Below are 17,159 nucleotides of genomic sequence, written 5' to 3'. Positions count from 1 at the left end.
GAGATAGTAAGGGGAATAACAAAACCTCAAATCTACACTTGAAGACATAAGAGAAGGAAGTATGTCTATAAAACAAAAAAGGAACAGCATGTTAAGAGGAAAGAATAATAAGAGAACAAAGAAAACTTCTTGGAGATAAAAAATATTACCACTAACCAAAAATTCAATAGCAGGCTTCAAATAAAAATGAGAAAACCTCCTGGAAAGGAAAACAAAATGAAATGACAAAAACACAAATAAAATAAAAGAATAAAGGTGGTGCAAAACCAAACTGATAAGAATTCCTGAAATAGAATAAAAAAATTACTAAAGAAATAAGAACATTTCAAAAAGCCCCCAAGGATAGAAGCCTCCAGTTTGAAGGGGCCCACTTAATACCCAGTGTAATAAATGAAAAATAATCTATATCAAGACACATCATCATGAAATATCAGTGCAAAAGGGATAAAGAAGAGACCCTAAAAGCTTCCAAAAGGAAAAATAAAATAAGTCACATTAGAAGGACTGGGGGAAAAAAAAAGCACTGGATTTTAAAATAGCACCCCACAAAGCTAGAAGACTATAGGCCAACCAAAGTATTAAAAATAAAAAAAAAACTGGGGACATGGAAGGAGAACGCATACACTCTTTCTTAGGAATTTCCTGAAGGATGCACTCCAGTGAAGTTAATGAAGACGCTAAGAATAAAATGGCACAGGATCCAAGAAAGGGGGATCCAACAAAGAATGACAAAGGGAAAATCCCCAAATACTAACCTTGCAGGAGGCTTAAAGAATGAATCCAGATTGGGTAGAAGTGTAGATGACTCAAAGGGGAAAACAAAAATGAACAATAGGTATTCGGCCAATATGATGGAACATCTACCAAGAAATTAAGGATAGGTACATAGAAAACTATGCAATTGATTTTTTAAAAATCAATCTTTACTCCAGGAGGAAAAACTCTACAGAAATGAAATCACTGTGTACTGGTCAGTTCTGAAGTGCATACAATCTACATGGTCAAAATGTAAATGATGTTTACTGATTTAGCTAAAAATATGATATAATGATATTGAGATGATGGGGCTAATTTAAAGATGGCAAACCCTCATCTATGCTAACAAAAATCCAAGAGAAGAAGATAATTACTCAAGAAATTACAGTGTAAATGCTTATTTTAAAATATGGAAATAAACCTCAGAAAAAATACCTGAAGGTTTTATAAGTGGTTCCATCTGAGAGAAGAACAGGGGAATAGGGGAAGAAAAGAGTGAAGGAGAGTTGTTTTTTCTTTGAAAAATATTCTAAACAAAATAAAAACAAGTTTCTAAATTTCAATAGTATATAAAACAACACTGCATTCATCAAAGAAAATTAAACGAATTGGGATTTTTTTTTTTAAACTTGGTGGAACCCTAGTCCTTTGTAGTTCAAACATTTCTTTCCAAGAAAAATCACTTCTAAGGAGGTCATTTCCTGTATATAATATTTATCAACTTCTGTTCCCTGCCCACTCCAAGCATGCTGACAGCCAGTACTAGGAAAATTTCTCAAGAGGGATAGTTCCTGTTTGTCCATTTAAAACTTTCCTCTCAATGTTCTAACTCAAGGCCATTTTTTTTTAAACATATGTCTGAGTTTAAATATTGTACAGTCCGAGCAGTCATTAGCCCACAAAGGGACTTACATATTTTTTTAAACTGTTTCCTTAGTAATCTCTTATCTTTCTACAAACCAATTCATCCTGTACATGGTTAACAATTAAATCAACTTAAAATACCATTTTCTTCATTGCTCCTTTAAACAAGAACCTATAATGATTCCCCACTTTTCATGGGATTGAGTTCAAACTCTTTGTGATATTTATAAAGGTTCCTAGTCTGCCCTGATCTCATCTTCTTGGTCCGTACCTCTCCAAAGTATACCGTCCACTTCTGTTAGGTAAATCTTTCCACCTCCTCTTCACAACATGCGTACTGCCATCTCTTGCTAACATTGTGTCCCCAAACTTGAAAACCCTCACCTAAATTATACTGAAGGTCACTGAAATCCTGTAACTTTCTACAAGTTTCCACTTTAGTCTGCACTAACTCATGTTTTCTTCCTTGAACCAGTCATCAATCAATCCTTGCTTCTTGATGTTTCAAAACTGTGCTGGCTCACTATTGATGATGATCACTGAGTTTCAGGCAATGCCAGTCACATAAAATAAAAATAAGAACTATTATTTGAACATTTACAAAATTCAGCTTGATTTAAATTTCTTCAAAATAAACCTTAAAAAACCCACCACCTACTAGTCAGACAAAAAGAAATTAGAACAGAGGTCACTGACCTTTTCCCAGTGCAAATTTCCCCCTCCCGCTCTCAACACATAGTTGACCTGATAAGCCTGTGAATGAGCTGCTCCCATGTGCACACTCAGGATGAGGGATAATCTCCAACACATTCAAGAAGGGGTATTAGATTGCAAGAGAATGAAGGGTGTTTATGCAGGAACAGACCTGATTTACTCAAATTTATTTATTTTTTAAAAAAGTAAATAATTTTTAAACTTTGGTATATTCACTATTTTTCCTAACAAATTACTTGCTACTCACACCTCATAACCAGTGGTTTTCTGTCAACACAATTGAGTAAAATTGATTTCAAAGACAATCCAACTAGCTATTGCATATCAATCATTACAATAATGATTGTTTTTACAGGAACGGATACATTTGTACTTACTTCAAGGACACTTTTACTTTGGGTTTAAAATAGGGTGCGTTCTGGTCTGCCAAAAAGACGATTAAATCATTTCCTAAAAGAAGTGAATATACGTTATTAGAGAAATATTTCCAGGTAATACCTCCAATTAGTGGTTACAAAAAGCTTTCTGGGTTCTGTTATTAACAAAAAACCTTATTTTACTCCAGTTCCTCTGCCCTTTCAAGGTGAGTCCTACTTGTCTGATGGAATGGGAATACCTAACAGAATATCACAAATTCAGTGTTAAAAAAAGTGGCACAGAAACAGGAAGGATGAACAGGGAAAACACAGTTGTCAAAACAAACCGAGGCCAATGGCTTTTGCCAGGAATCAGATCTGGTGACTTAAAAGAACCATATAAAGAACATGCCTTTTAACTATAGTATATGTCAAGCCTGTCTCCCCAGACCTACCAACATGACCTCTTATAAAGCTGTTTAGTTTATCACACAGATGCATTGCACCAGGAAACAGGAACTCCTACTGTAGGTATCTGACTAGTAACAAGGACATGATTACATATTTAAGAAAAAGTTGAGTCCTCCAAGGCCCTCCTCTTGTGGCTTCTATGGAACTATCACCCAAGTGATGCACCGGAACTCAGTGGATGCATTCATGAGAACTCACTGGAACAGACTTTTGAAACTGTTTAATTAAACCCAAGCCATCTTTAAAGTTAAGAGGAGAGTCTCTGTATCTAGTTTGGATGGAGTAGGTACAGGTTTGGCAGTATGTACCCTTCTTGCAATAAATACGTAGTCATACAAAAATAGGAAAACTATCCAGAATCCACAAGAGGCTCTGGTACACTGGTAAGAGCCACAAGAAACCTGGACCAAGATCCTGTTAGTTAAGCTCTGTATAAACCTGCTTCACCTCTGTCCTTGGTGGCCTTGATCTACCCAGTTTTGTGTGTACTTCAAAAGGCTAAGACCCTACTCAAATTTATTTATTTTTTAAAAAAGTAAATAATTTTTAAACTTTGGTATATTCACTATTTTTCCTAATAGTCATACAAAAATTTAATACCCAATGTCAACATCAAGATTTACAATAAAGTTTCTTCAGTGATGGTTAAAGCAAAGAACTCCTAAAACCTCAAGTTGACAAGGAAAGCAGAGATTTGGAAGATTAGGGTGGTGACCAAACTGAGGAAAAGGTCAGGTGCACGTAAGACTAGATAGCTCAGGAGGGAGAAAAATCTGCAGTTTGACAATCTTTTCCCAAGGAGACACTGGGTTTATCAATGGTCCCCGCAAAATGCTTGTGTGAGCTGTGAAGTGTTTAGGGCACTGGAGTGGGGGCACAGTAGCTTCAAAGAAAGCTGGGACCCTGAAAAAGGGAGGGGCTGGCGAATAAGGCAAATGAGGAGGTAGGAGAAGAAACCGTCAAGTTACATGTTTTCCAATTCATTAAAGGGGAAGGAAGATTGAAGGAAGTAAAGCAGAAAGGAATGAAGGGGCTTTGGGAGGGAAGGCAGAGGCAAGCTACAAAGACTCCTGGGAATCAGGAAGGACTTGGGAAAGCAGGTGATTCTACAGGGAAGAGAGGGTACTGGGGTGAAGGCCGCAGGCATCTCAGGAACAACAAAAAACCCTGGGGTGTTTCTAGGGCTCTTGTGGGTAGATCAAACTGTGGGGTGGCCGGGCCAGCACCCGGGGCTGGAAAAGATGGAGAAAACAGGCAAGCTGCAAAGGATGCTGGAAATAAAAGGAGAGACAGGGTTGGGAAAGAAGGGCTGGGAAATGCAGGAGGACCGGCCATCCGGGCTAGGGGGTGTGGGAACACCGGGAGGGGCACAGGGACAGCGGACAGAGGGAGGGCCGGACAAGCACTGACTTTCCCGCAGCACGAAGAGGTCCGTCTGCTTGTCGGAGTTGAGGTCTCCGAAGGCCGCCAGGGTGCCCCAGGCCTCGGCCCCAAAGAGCTCGGCCGTGACGTTGTGCAGCGCCCGCGCCGGGACCGGCCCGACTCCCAGCAGCGCGAGCCCCCCAAGCAGCGGCGCCAGCAGCGCCCAGAAGCTCGGCAGCCGGCCCGCCGCCGCCATGGCAGCCCCTCGGTCCCCGCCCGCCGGCCCAGTGCCGCGCTTGACGGCAGCCGGAAAGCACCGTGCCGCCGGCCGAGAGAGAAACCGCACAGCCCCGACACTCGTACGAGCCGCCACCGGTTCCCCTCTCACTCTCCCCTAGAGCTACACCTCTGACGTTTGGGAGGCCGCGAAGCTAGGTTGAAAATCTCCCTTGCGCTCACTTCCGGCCGGAGCGCCTCTCGACAGTGTCGCGCGGGGGGGGGGGGGGGGGGGCGGGGCCGGCCGGGCGGAGCTGACAGGCGGCCCCGGGGGCGGTGGCCAAGGCGGCGGCCCGGGCGCGGTTGTGGGGGCGGCGGGGCTCATGGCTGAAGTGAACTGGAAGGTGTTGGAGCGAAGAGCCCGGATCAAGCGCTCAGGTTTGGCTGGCTGGAACGCCACCTTCTTCCCCCGCACCCGGGTGGTGCTCCCCTTCAAGCGTCTTGGGCGGGAGGCTGTTGGGGGTCCTGGAGTTGAACCTGTGCCCGCGTGTGTCCCCTTAGAAAGCAGACTGCGGTCCCTGGCCTTCCTCCTCATGTCTACCCCCACCCGCGCCAAGTGGTGGTGGCCCGAACTTTACTACATGTGTTTTTCCCCAACGCTGTTTCGTCTGTGTTCCCCCTCGGAAAGTAGGTGGTGGTATCTACTAAGCCTGGAGTCTTACTCTTTAGAAATCAGGCGGCAGCCAGGTTCCTGGGAGAGTGCGTCCTCCCTCAAAAATCAGATAGCTTCATTCTTAGATGTGAGTATGATCTGGTTCTAGAAAACTGGCAGCAGAAAAGTGTTGCCTTATTTCGTATCTCCCTTCTACGTTCTTCACAAGTTCTGCGAGTTATTTATGTGGCACAAATCGGTTGGGGGGGACAGGGCCTTAGGCTGTGAAGGGGGTCACGTTGAGCATGCTTAGGGCTCAGAAGGAAGCAGGCCCTTTCCCTGGGCAAGTGGCCCCAGGACTCATAGTTCCCGGTTGTGCCTCCCAAATCCAAAGCTGCTGAGGTCAGAAGACGCTGCTGCGCAGGCAGTTACAACAGTTGGAAGTGTCCTGAACTGACTTGTTCAAATTGCAAAGTCACGACTTTGAAGTTAGCACTTGTGGCTGATCACTCCTCTAGATAGGATTGAAACTTCCCTTATTTCTGGCTGGCTGGATATAATCTTGAGCTCAAAGTGTGCCTATAAACGGAAAAGATGGGTGGAATGACAAGTGTTCAATTAAGAATCTTTCCTTTTAAAGGATTGTCATTACTATATTGTTGAGAGATGCTAATGTTAAATAAGGAAAGGCATAGTCCTCAGAAAACCAGTTCTGCATTTGCACTGATATTGAGAGTTTTTTTTTTTTTTCTCAGCTAATATACCCCATTATGTTTGGGTTTTTTCCAATTTATGAAGTTCTTAGTTGTCTGTTGTGTAGTTTGCCTTTTTTTTTTAATTTAAAGAAAAGTATCTAATTTCATGAATCATACACGAGAAATTCATTCAATCTTTGTTGCCAATTTCATTGTTTTTAAACCTTATTTAAAAAGTTCTGCACCATTTATTTAGGTTATTGCAGAACTACCATGAAAGTCTGAGAGAATTTTTTAACAAGTAGTCCCTAGTACATTTCAAAGTCAGTGTACTTACTTGGAATAGTCACATATATTTCTGTTTCACGCTTCTTAAAATTTTTGTGTCATATTGAAATATTGATTGACCGTTAACAATGTGTCTACCTGGGCTATAAAAAGGGTTAATTGGATTGATAATATCTGGTCAAAGAGAGTAACCTGAGTTTTCTTACAGGGAACTGAGCTCTGCCTTCAACATCTATTTTACAGCATTTCTCTTTTCTCTTAAGCATATAGGGTTTATTTTCTTCTCCAGGCTTTATTTTCTCTGAATTGCATGTCATAACAGTAAGCTCTGAAAACCTACCTTCTCTTTCTTGAGGAAAAAAAAGTCAGATTTTATTTAACTTTTGTTGAATGCAGTCACTTAAGTCCAGTTTCATGTGCAAAGTAGTTAAGTGCATAGTATAAATGTTCGATGTTAGTGTATGTTTATATCATGGTTGTAAAAGAGATACCATTTGAAGTCATTCCTCCAAATTAGTTGAGGTTTCAGGTTCTAACTCTGTAAGGTGTTGACTATAAAGTTTATTGAATAAATCATTTACTTCCTATGTCTTTAAAAACAATCAACCTGATTCTGTTTGTTACTTTTAAAAGAATATATAAACTGAGCTTAGTTTGAAACTTGGGCTAACCTGACTCTGAGATAGATGGCACTGCAAAGTTCTGAGCATTGTTACATAGTAGCATAAGCACTTCACTGCTGGATAGAGGATGCTACACTTATGTAATGTTTAATAAGTGGATATTATATATTTCCTGCCTCATCCACATAAGCAAATATAATTTATCAAAGCAAAGAAAATCAAATTTTCAAGTCATTAAAAAGAAAATAAAATTATAATGAACCTCAATTATTGCCTTTGTTGCACACTGCATTATGTTAATAACTGCTGACACTGCTTTCAATTAATTTAACGCTGATTGCTTCTAACCTTCACTAAACAGTTTTGAAAATTGCTGTAGTTTAGCCTGCGATGCTTATGATTAGAGTCAACAATTTGAAATGGCCAGCTCACCTGATGCCATCGTCTCTTCTCCTCCAGCTTTCTTAAGGTCTGGTAAGTGTGTAGACCCCGAAAGGGTCACTTGATAATTTTAAGTACCTTTGTTTCTGAATGTTGATGTCAACCATATGATATCATTTTGGTTTTATTTCCTCTTTGGTGGGCCCAAGCCTGGCATCATTTCTGTTGTTGTTAGGCTCAAGTTTGTACTGTATGTTGAATGTGGCCTATAGTGGTGTTGTATAGGGCATTAGAAGTGTGGAGAGGAGACCCTGTCTTTACACCAGCTCTATGTGACCAGGGCCTGGGAGCCTCAGTGCCTGGGAGCCTCAATTGTAAAATAGGTGCCTAAAAAGCTTTTTTTTTTTTTAATTAAAAATTCAGTTTATTCATCTGTTTATGACACAGTACACAAGAGGCAAATTGTTTCACATCATAGATTTCACTTCCAACTCCTTGGAATGTTCATTTCTTTGGCTAAAAGGAGAGACTAGACATGAGAGGCAGGCAATGCTTAGGCAACTGACATAAGGATGGGGAGGGGGTGATGCTAATGCTATCCTCACGGGGACAGGCACAGGGAGACTGTTAGTCACAAGCTATTTTCTAGAACTGTTAGCTGGAAACAAAGGAGCACCACTCCTGGGTGTTCATCCGTCGTGGGCCTCAATCATCCCCACCACACAGGTACAGCAGCGCTTTCTGGTAGTCACCCTTCGTGTCTTGCTGGATGTAGTAGTACAGGGACTTACCGTACTTTCTCTTGAATTCAGACCTAATTTTCAACATGTCCAGTTCACTGCGAGAGACCATGATTCTAATCAGGACTTTATCACGAGTCCCCTTGCCCTTCATGATTAATCATGGTCTCCAAGTGGCCGGACAAGGCTGACTTGAGTGCTGATGCAAGTTCCTTTTTGGTCCTTCTCTGGTAGGCGAAGGCAATATCCTGTCTCTGTTCATTGCTGCAGTTGGTCAAAATGTTGACAATGGTGACTTCATCCACACCTTTGGTCTTGATGGCGTTTCAATGTTCAGAGCATCACGCTCAGCATCAAAATTGGTGTATGCTTTGACTGACCCATATGCACTTGGGGGCGTGGAGTGATCACCGCCCAAGCTGAGCTTGCAGAGAATTTTGTGAACAGTAGACATTTTGAAGGAAGCTGGGCCTGGTGCCGAGAACTGCAAGCGTCCCCAGTTGTGGAGCTCCTAAAAAGCTTCTTTTCTCTTTTTTTTTTTTCTTTGCAAAATATATTAACTGATGGGGCCATTCACAATTCACACGGCTAGTATTTGCTCTCGATGACTTGATGAATATATATATATTTTTAAAATTTTTTTATTGTTATGTTAATCCCCATACATTACATCATTAGTTTTAGATGTAGTGTTCCATGATTCATTGTTTGTGCATAACACCCAGTGCTCCATGCCGAACGTGCCCTCCTCAATACCCATCACCAGGCTAACCCATCCTCCCACCCCCCTCCCCTCTAGAACCCTCAGTTTGTTTTTCAGAGTCCATTGTCTCTCATGGTTCGTCTACCCCTCTGATTCCCTCCCTTCATTCTTCCCCTCCTGCTATCTTCTTCTTTTTTTTTTTCCTTAACATATATTGCATTATTTGTTTCAGAGGTACAGATCTGAGATTCAACAGTCTTGCACAATTCACAGCACTTACGAGAGCATATACCCTCCCCAGTGTCTATCACCAGTCACCCCATCCCTCCCACCCCACCCCCCACTCCAGCAACCCTCAGTTTGTTTCCTGAGATTAAGAATTCCTCATATCAGTGAGGTCATAGGATACATGTCTTTCTGTTTGACTTATTTCGCTCAGCATAATACCCTCCAGTTCCATCCACGTCGTTGCAAATGGCAAGATCTCATTCCTTTTGATGGCTGCATAATATTCCATTGTATATATATATACCACCTCTTCTTTATCCATTCATCTGTCGATGGACATCTTGGCTCTTTCCACAGTTTGGCTATTGTGGACATTGCTGCTATAAACATCGGGGTGCATGTACCCCTTCGGATCCCTACATGTGTATCTTTGGGGTAAATACCCAGTAGTGCAATTGCTGGATCATAGGGTAGCTCTATTTTCAACTTTTTGAGGAACCTCCATACAGTTTTCCAGAGTGGCTGCACCAGCTTGCATTCCCACCAACAGTGTAGGAGGGTTCCCCTTTCTCCGCATCCCCGCCAACATCTGTCGTTTCCTGACTTGTTAATTTGAGCCATTCTGACTGGTGTGAGGTGGTATCTCATTGAGGTTTTGATTTGGATTTCCCTGATGCCGAGCGATATTGAGCACTTTTTCATGTGTCTGTTGGCCATTTGGATGTCTTCTTTGCAGAAATGTCTGTTCATGTCTTTTGCCCATTTCTTGATTGGATTCTTTGTTCTTCGGGTGTTGAGTTTGATAAGTTCTTTATAGATTTTGAATACTAGCCCTTTATCTGATATGTCATTTGCAAATATCTTCTCCCATTCTGTCAGTTGTCTTTTGGTTTTGTTGACCGTTTCCTTTGCTTTGCAAAAGGTTTTTATCTTGATGAAGTCCCAATAGTTCATTTTTGCCCTTGCTTCCCTTGCCTTTGGCGATGTTTCTAGGAAGAAGTTGCTGCGGCAGAGGTCGAAGAGGTTGCTGCCTGTGTTCTCCTTTAGGATTTTGATGGACTCCTGTCTCACATTGAGGTCTTTCAACCATTTGGAGTCTATTTTTGTGTGTGGTGTAAGGAAATGGTCCAGTTTCATTCTTCTGCATGTGGCTATCCAATTTTCCCAACACCATTTGTTGAAGAGACTGTCTTTGTTTCATTGGACATTCTTTCCTGCTTTGTCAAAGATGAGTTGCCCATAGAGTTGAGGGTCCCTTTCTGGGCTCTCTATTCTGTTCCATTGATCTATGTGTCTGTTTTTGTGCCAGTACCATACCTAAAAAGTTTCTTAAGTGATTATCATCTTCTTGCATAATGGAAATAACTTTTATAAATTAGAAAATTTTGGTTAGTGTTAAAATTATTTCCTCAGGTTTTTTTTTTTTTTTTAAAGATTTTATTTATTTATTTGACAGAGACAGAGACAGAAAGAGCAGGAACACAAGCAGGGGGAGTGGGAGAGGAAGAAGCAGGCTTCCCGCTGAGCAAGGAGCCTGATGTGGGACTTGATCCCAGGACTCTGGGATCATGACCTGAGCCCAAGGCAGCCGCTTAATGACTGAGCCACCCAGGTGCCCCCTCAGGTTTTTTTTTTTTTTCCCTCTTCTTTAGAGAGAGGTGGAGGGAGGGACAGAGGGAGTGGGGGAGAGAGAATCTTAAGCAGCCTCCATGCCCAGTGCGGAGCCGGATGCCAGGCTTGATCTCACAACCCTGAGATCATGACCTGAGCCGAAATCAAGAATCTGATGCTTAACTGACTGAGCCACCCAGGCGCCCCTGTGAAGTAGGTATTTTTAAATACAATTTCACAGACAGGAAACAAAAGCTCACAAAGGTAAAGCAACTTGCCCTAGGTCCAAGACTATTATGTTTCAAGGCTATGTGCTTTGCCTTCCACCCCATGGCATCCTGGTATAAGAGCTGGAGGAGACATTGGCACAGTGGCTCTTAGACTGTCATGTTGGTGAGACCCTTTGCAAGCTGGATGAAAGCTGATTGCTCCCCTGATGAGTCCCCAGGATTTGGAAAACATTTGCAAGGAAGTTCCTGCATCCAAGAGAGACCACGTTTGTATTCTCATTAGGAATTCAGGTCTTTGGCTGTATCTAGTTTTCCTTTACAGAAGAAAAGGTCTTTGTTTAGCGGCCACAGAGCTAAAATGAAGACTAAAGTCTTTAGGGCTTTTTTTGGTATGTAGTGACCCACCTTAGGCATTTAAAATCTGTTCATTGTGTGAACACTCTGGGGAGAAGTCTGTTGGCAAGAGGCTGCTTTTTGTCTCAAATATGCCTTAAGTAGAATATTCAACCACAGGACTCATTAACAGGTAAATGTGAGGTGAGGCAGCCCAAATGCTGACAGTGGTTCCCCATTTATTTCCATTTAGATTTTAATTCCTGTTTTGGCAAGATTGAGGAGGAAAATCTTGAAATAGGAAGGAGCTTAAGAAAAAATCACAGACAGAAAAGAATGCTCATATTAAGGAATGAAAGTGATTCTTGTTTCCAGTTGTCATCTGCTAAATAACAAAATAGTATATAATATATAACATTGACAGTTGATTTCTGGTTTAATCTTTGAACTAAGAGAACAAGAAGACATATATCTTTGGACTGTGTTTTCTGTATTTTAAGCACCAGGCTCTGTTTTCTGTCTTGGCTTTCCTAATAAGGGCTTGGTGGGTTTCTGGCACTAGCAAAGTCATTCAGCAGTTATAAGGAAAGAGAATACTAAAGATATGCTTTTATGCATCAATAGTCCTGAAAATTTCAAAACATAAGAACTGTGCTTTAACATTACATAGAATGTTTGAAGGCATATACAAGAAGCATTTCTAGTACCATATAATTAAATCGAAATAGAATGCACCTAGAAACAAAATAGAAATATACCAAACTTCAATTTTAAGCCATCTTAAAGAACTGATGCCTTGTGAATTACTTTCAACATTTACACTTTTTTGGGAGTTCCTCTAACCAAAAGTTAATAATGACTCCCAAAACTCCTTAAATCTTTTATCTATTAAAATAAATACTCAGAGTGGTTTGCATTTATAGTTTATTTACTAATTGAGAAATACTGCATTGGAAATGATTTGTTTTCTCCTATTTTTGTTCCTTGGACATTATCATTGTAGGAGAGTGTTTTAAGGAACAATTTCAGGGGCTCCTGGGTGGCTCAGTCAGTTGAGTGGCCGGATCTTGATTTCGGCTCAGGTCCTGATCTTTGAGTCCTGGGATCAAGCCCTGTGTCAGGCTCTGCACTCAGCAGGGAGTCTGCTTGAGGATTCTTTCTCTCTTTCCCTCTATCCCTCCCCCTGCTCATGTGCTTGCTTTCTCTCTCTCTCTCTCTCTCTCTCAAATAAATAAATGAATGAATCTTAAAAGGAATAGTTTCATTCAACTGTTATTTTGAAGCATGTCCTTGGTTGACAGCTGAGCTTTTCCCTGGTGCTTTTGGCTAAACACTACCCCATGTTACCAAAAATGAAAGCTAGTACCTTGATTTTGGAAAATTAACTTCCAGTGTACCTAGATTGTTTTATATTTTGTAACCCTCTTTATTCCTCCTGAATTTATTTCTACTCTTTTGTCTTTGTTTCTGCTTTTTACTGAATTTATTGTGTGTGCATGCTTTGTTGTGCTCTGACTGCTAATGTGTCCGTATGTGCTGTGGTTGAATATAATTTCTTTTTTTTCGACTGCTTAAATCCAAAGAGATAGCTGAAGGTCCAGGTTTTTCTTTAAAGGACCTTGGAGTAAAATGTACAAGACGATAAATTTATAGGCATATTTCACCAGCAAAATAAGTTACCACATTAGGAAAGGAGTGTAGCATCCAGTACCTCAGATTGCCTCCATTTTTCATGTGACTACTAGCTATACAATGTTAGGTTAACAGAGCTAGTCAGCAATAGCAGTCACATTGGTTTTGCAGTTGAATTATTAGTAGTAATTGTTACAGCATTTTGTAATGAGCTAAGAAATGTCTTGGTGTTTTTACTTTTATTCTTAGATAATAATTTTAAAAGTTACTCCTTCTTAAAATGAAGTATCCTATCTCTATCTTGGCTCCCTAAGTTTATCAGCATCTAAGTGAGTTTATCAGCATAAGACTTGAATTTTTTCCTGATTTCTTTTTAGGTCTTTGATTAATTTCCTTTTATTAATTTGATTTGATGGGCATATCAGTACATGGTAAAGTTTTATTATATATTCTGGGCATAACTCAACTCTTTATTTTACATGTCTGATGTTCTCTTTTTTTTGGCATGATATGATAGCCTTGTTTTCAGCCTAATGTAACAGTCAATTAATCAAAAAGTTTCTTGTGGCTTAAAGATACCATATGCCTGGGTTCGTGGACCACTGTGGGTTATGGCCTCTTTTAAAAGCCTAAGGAAAGAGTACACATTTTGTGTTCAGTTAAACCTGAATCTCATCCTGGCTTTGTTGTTTACTATCTGTTTGATCTTGAGCAAGTTACTTTACATTCTTGAGAACTGGCTTCCTTCTCTATAAAAATAAGGGTAATAAAACCTACCTGGAAGGATTATTATGAGGATTAAATAAGATATTATATGCAAAACACTTGATATTTAGTAGCTGCCTAATAAATTTGAGTTCTTATCTTTCCTAATACGGTCTTTTATAATATTGCTGATAGGTATTTAAGAGTAGGACTTATACAAAAACAGATAAGGTTGTTTATCTCTCTTATTTTGATATCTATCCTCTAGGTGGCCATTTGATTAAGAAAACTTGTCATAGTAAACTACAATTAGTTTCAATCAGGTTACCCAGAATCTATTCTCATTTGAGTCCAAGTCCATTTCATTTTTGTCAATAAGCACAAGTCTAAAGAAATTCTTTATGACAGTTTCCTTGGGAACTCCTGTCAGACAGCAGGGAGAGCAGTCATTATTTTATGTATAGTTAGAGTTTATTTTTGTCTTATATTGGGTATGCAACAGGTTCCCTTCAAGTAGGATGGAATTTTCTGAAACACTTGTAAATTGTATCCTGCTGGGAGCTCTGACCTCTTCTTAGTAGGTCCTGCCCTGTAATCTTATAAGATTTAAGAAATAGAAGCCATATGATGTGGCTTAACTCGCCTGGCATGAATCTCATTGACCTTAAAGCTTACTTTCTTTCTGTATCATTATCCTCAGCAGAAATGGTGCTTTAGATTCTATAAGTGAAATAGTTTCATGAAGAGTACAATGTCTTGTTTCACTGTTTCAGATTGTTACAGAATACTCACATTGTGTATCCTAAAATCTGTTTTCCTCTTGATGTTTTCTTTATCTCCAGTCTTCTGTGAGGCAAAATAAAGGATAAGAGGAACTTCCAGAATTCCTGATTCTGATCCAGGTGCCTACTTGAACGTTTCCAAATGGGTATATGATGGGCATCTCAAATGAAACCTGGCCAAAACCAAACTCTTATTTCTAACTCCTATTCCTATCTCAAACATGGGCCTCCCTTCATCTTCTTCATCTCAGTAAACTAAACCATTATTCTGCCAGCTATTCGTGCTAAAAATACAGAGGTTATTCCTTTTTCCTTCATCCTTTTTATTCAGTTCATTTGTAAATCCTTTCTACTCCATCTCCAAAAATGTATACTAAAATCTGTCTATTTTTCTCCAGCTGTACTCCTGCCTCCCTAGTTTTAGCCACTTTCATCTCTGGTCTAAACTACTGAGATAGCCTGGAAAGAATTCATGTTCTTGCCTTACTACAATCTGTTCTTTCCCAAGCAGTGAGAAGATTTTTTTTAAACACGTAAGTCCGATCCTGTCACTTTCCTGTGATAATTTATTATCTTGAAGCATAAAATCCGCAGTCCCTTCCCTTGGGTGACCCAAGGCCCCTGGCTGTTGCCTGTCTGTGATCTTCTCAAGGAGCTCTCCATTCCTCAGCCGTTGCTCTTCCGCCACGCCGGTTTGATTTGGTCGCTTAAGACACAATTTTATTTCACTTAGGCTCTCTGTGATAGCGATTTCCTCTGCCTGGAAAGTTCTCTGTCCTGCTGTTTGGTAGCTTGTGCTTGTCCCTTTTGGTTGTCTTTTAGGTTCTCATCTTAAGCTTAAGTCTCCTTAGAAAGACCTTTTCTTCCTGTCCAATCTAAGTGGCCCCCAGACACATCACTCTTAATTCTAATTCTCTATAGTATACTTCTCACTATTTGATATTTTTCTCTTATCTTGCCTGTCTCATATGAGAGAAGAGATTTCACCTGTTTTATCCTCTCCTGCATGCCTAGAGCCTAGAAGAAATACTGGAGCATAATAAATGATCAGTAAATCATATTGCTTAGAAAATTGTATTACTTATCACACCTGAGTCCCTCCTGCCCTTTTTAGAGACAGTGTCATCATGTGCTTAGTATATAGACTTTAGACTCATGCTACTGGCTCAGATCCCAGTATGATATTTATAAACTGCGTGAATTGTTTTTGTATCTACTTTCCCTCATTGGATAGTAGAGATAATAGTATATCCTTCATAAGTTCTTTTGCGAAGGTGAAATAATGTCTATGAAGTACTTGGTGGTTGTAGTAGTGGTACTAATAATAACAATAAAGACTATAGTGTTTATGGTGACAGCAGGGACTATTTTAGTAGCTAATGTTTATTGAGTAATATGTGACAAGCAGTGTTATTTTCAGTGCTTTTCATTTAAATCTCACAACAATCTTTTGCCATAGGTACTATTACTTCTCTCTTGAAAAAACAAAACAAAACAAAACACAGAGAAGTAAACTCATATAAAGTCATGCAGTTAGGATGCAGACTCTGGCAGAACCACTGCTCCTAACCACTGCTGCCTTCCCCTTCATTATGCATAGTGCCTGAGTGTTGGATAAATGAATGGCAGTGATTATTACTTGCATCTTGGTTATGTTCACTGCTCTTCTCTCATTTCAAATTAACGTTTATAGGGTCTCTCTAATGTCACAGGAAGTTTGTAATATATAATACTGGTTTTAGAGAGCTCATAGCCCAATGGAACTTTATGCAGAGCTAAAGATGACTTTAGTGCTCTTGTAGATATAGAATCTCTGTCTCTCTCAGACTCTTCTAGTTGTTTCCTACTTAACTTTGCTGCCTATGGCCATCATCTGCCATTATACCACCTCTAGCAAGTCCATTCTACAAGTTCCTGTCTGGATGATTTTTCTAAAATAAGGAACTGATCTGTTACTCCCTTGCTTAACACCACTCATTAGCTCTAGGTCTCCTGCAGCATTAGTGTGGGACTTTAGTGAATTCTTCTCTGGAAGTGACATTTGAGCTGAAGGAGGAAGTAGAAGTCAAATGAGAAGTTAGGGTGAAGAGGATTCTAGGCTAGGATCTTGGGGATAGATAGCTGGACATTTGAGGAGCACTGAGAAGGCCAAAGGACAAAGCACTGTGAATGACAGAAATAGGAGAGAGAAGATGGCTGGGTTGGGCAGGGCATTGGAAACCTTGAAGATACTTGGATTTTACTGTGAGAAAGAAAGCCATTGAAAATTTGCAGTAATGCAGTGATAAGACTGAGTAAGGTTTTATGAAGATCCTCTGGCTACGAAGTGAAAAATAAATTGGAGAGTGGGGTAAGGTAGGGAGCAGCTGATGGCAGAAGCCATGTATTATATGTCTGTCTCTGACACTTAACACAGAGCACAGTGCCAGGCGTGGGTCACTCAGTCCATGTTGGGTGATGAATGTCTGTGAAAGTGCAGATATTGACTCTTGTCATCAGTCTAGATTCAGAAAATGTGATCACTTTGTTTATGCATTGGAATCCATTTGCCATTTATTATATAATTTTTGACTCAACAGACTGACTTTTAGAAGGAGGCCCAATTCAACAGATTTCCTGTGTGTGTGTAGTAAATTCTTACAAATATATATCTTATGTCATAATTTTTGTCCATATTTTAAAATGACAGATTGGCCATTCTATTTCTGAAGAATAACCTGCAAAATTGTGCAAAGTTCTGCTGTATCTTTTCTTGGTTCAGGCTAGAAGATACATATGGAGATTTGATTTACCTGTTAAGAGATGTTGGGTTCATGG

At 40.2% G+C, this 17,159-nt stretch overlaps 2 protein-coding genes across 6 annotated transcripts in view; one reads left to right on the top strand and one right to left on the bottom strand.

Moving 5' to 3' along the window:
• The window catches only part of ITFG1 (integrin alpha FG-GAP repeat containing 1), a 340,218-nt gene extending 335,227 nt beyond the window's left edge, over window positions 1-4,991 (bottom strand). Inside the window, exons 1-2 of the mRNA XM_064581526.1 lie at window positions 4,572-4,991; window positions 2,712-2,784 (exon numbers count right to left, since the gene is read on the bottom strand). Coding sequence (XP_064437596.1) covers window positions 2,712-2,784; window positions 4,572-4,779 — 281 coding nt within the window. The 5' untranslated portion in view covers window positions 4,780-4,991. The remainder of the gene's footprint in view (window positions 1-2,711; window positions 2,785-4,571) is intronic.
• Window positions 4,992-5,045: 54 nt separating this feature from the next.
• The window catches only part of PHKB (phosphorylase kinase regulatory subunit beta), a 318,702-nt gene continuing 306,588 nt past the window's right edge, over window positions 5,046-17,159 (top strand). Inside the window, exons 1-2 of one of the 5 annotated variants that reach the window (XM_064580837.1) lie at window positions 5,046-5,177; window positions 7,457-7,471. In XM_064580837.1, the coding sequence (XP_064436907.1) occupies window positions 5,123-5,177; window positions 7,457-7,471 (70 nt within the window). In that variant the 5' untranslated portion in view covers window positions 5,046-5,122. Of the gene's footprint in view, window positions 5,178-5,520; window positions 5,540-7,358; window positions 7,472-17,159 lie in introns of those variants that run through there. The other 4 variants (XM_064580838.1, XM_064580839.1, XM_064580840.1 and 1 more) reach the window with 4 other exon arrangements.

This window comes from Mirounga angustirostris, unplaced genomic scaffold (genome assembly GCF_029215605.1).
Source record: "Mirounga angustirostris isolate CCGP_5_RB_7025 unplaced genomic scaffold, mMirAng1.0.hap1 SCAF_16, whole genome shotgun sequence".
Taxonomy (NCBI): Eukaryota; Metazoa; Chordata; class Mammalia; order Carnivora; family Phocidae; genus Mirounga; species Mirounga angustirostris.
Note: the sequence above shows the minus strand (reverse complement) of the source record. Positions and strands in the feature narration are given on the sequence as shown.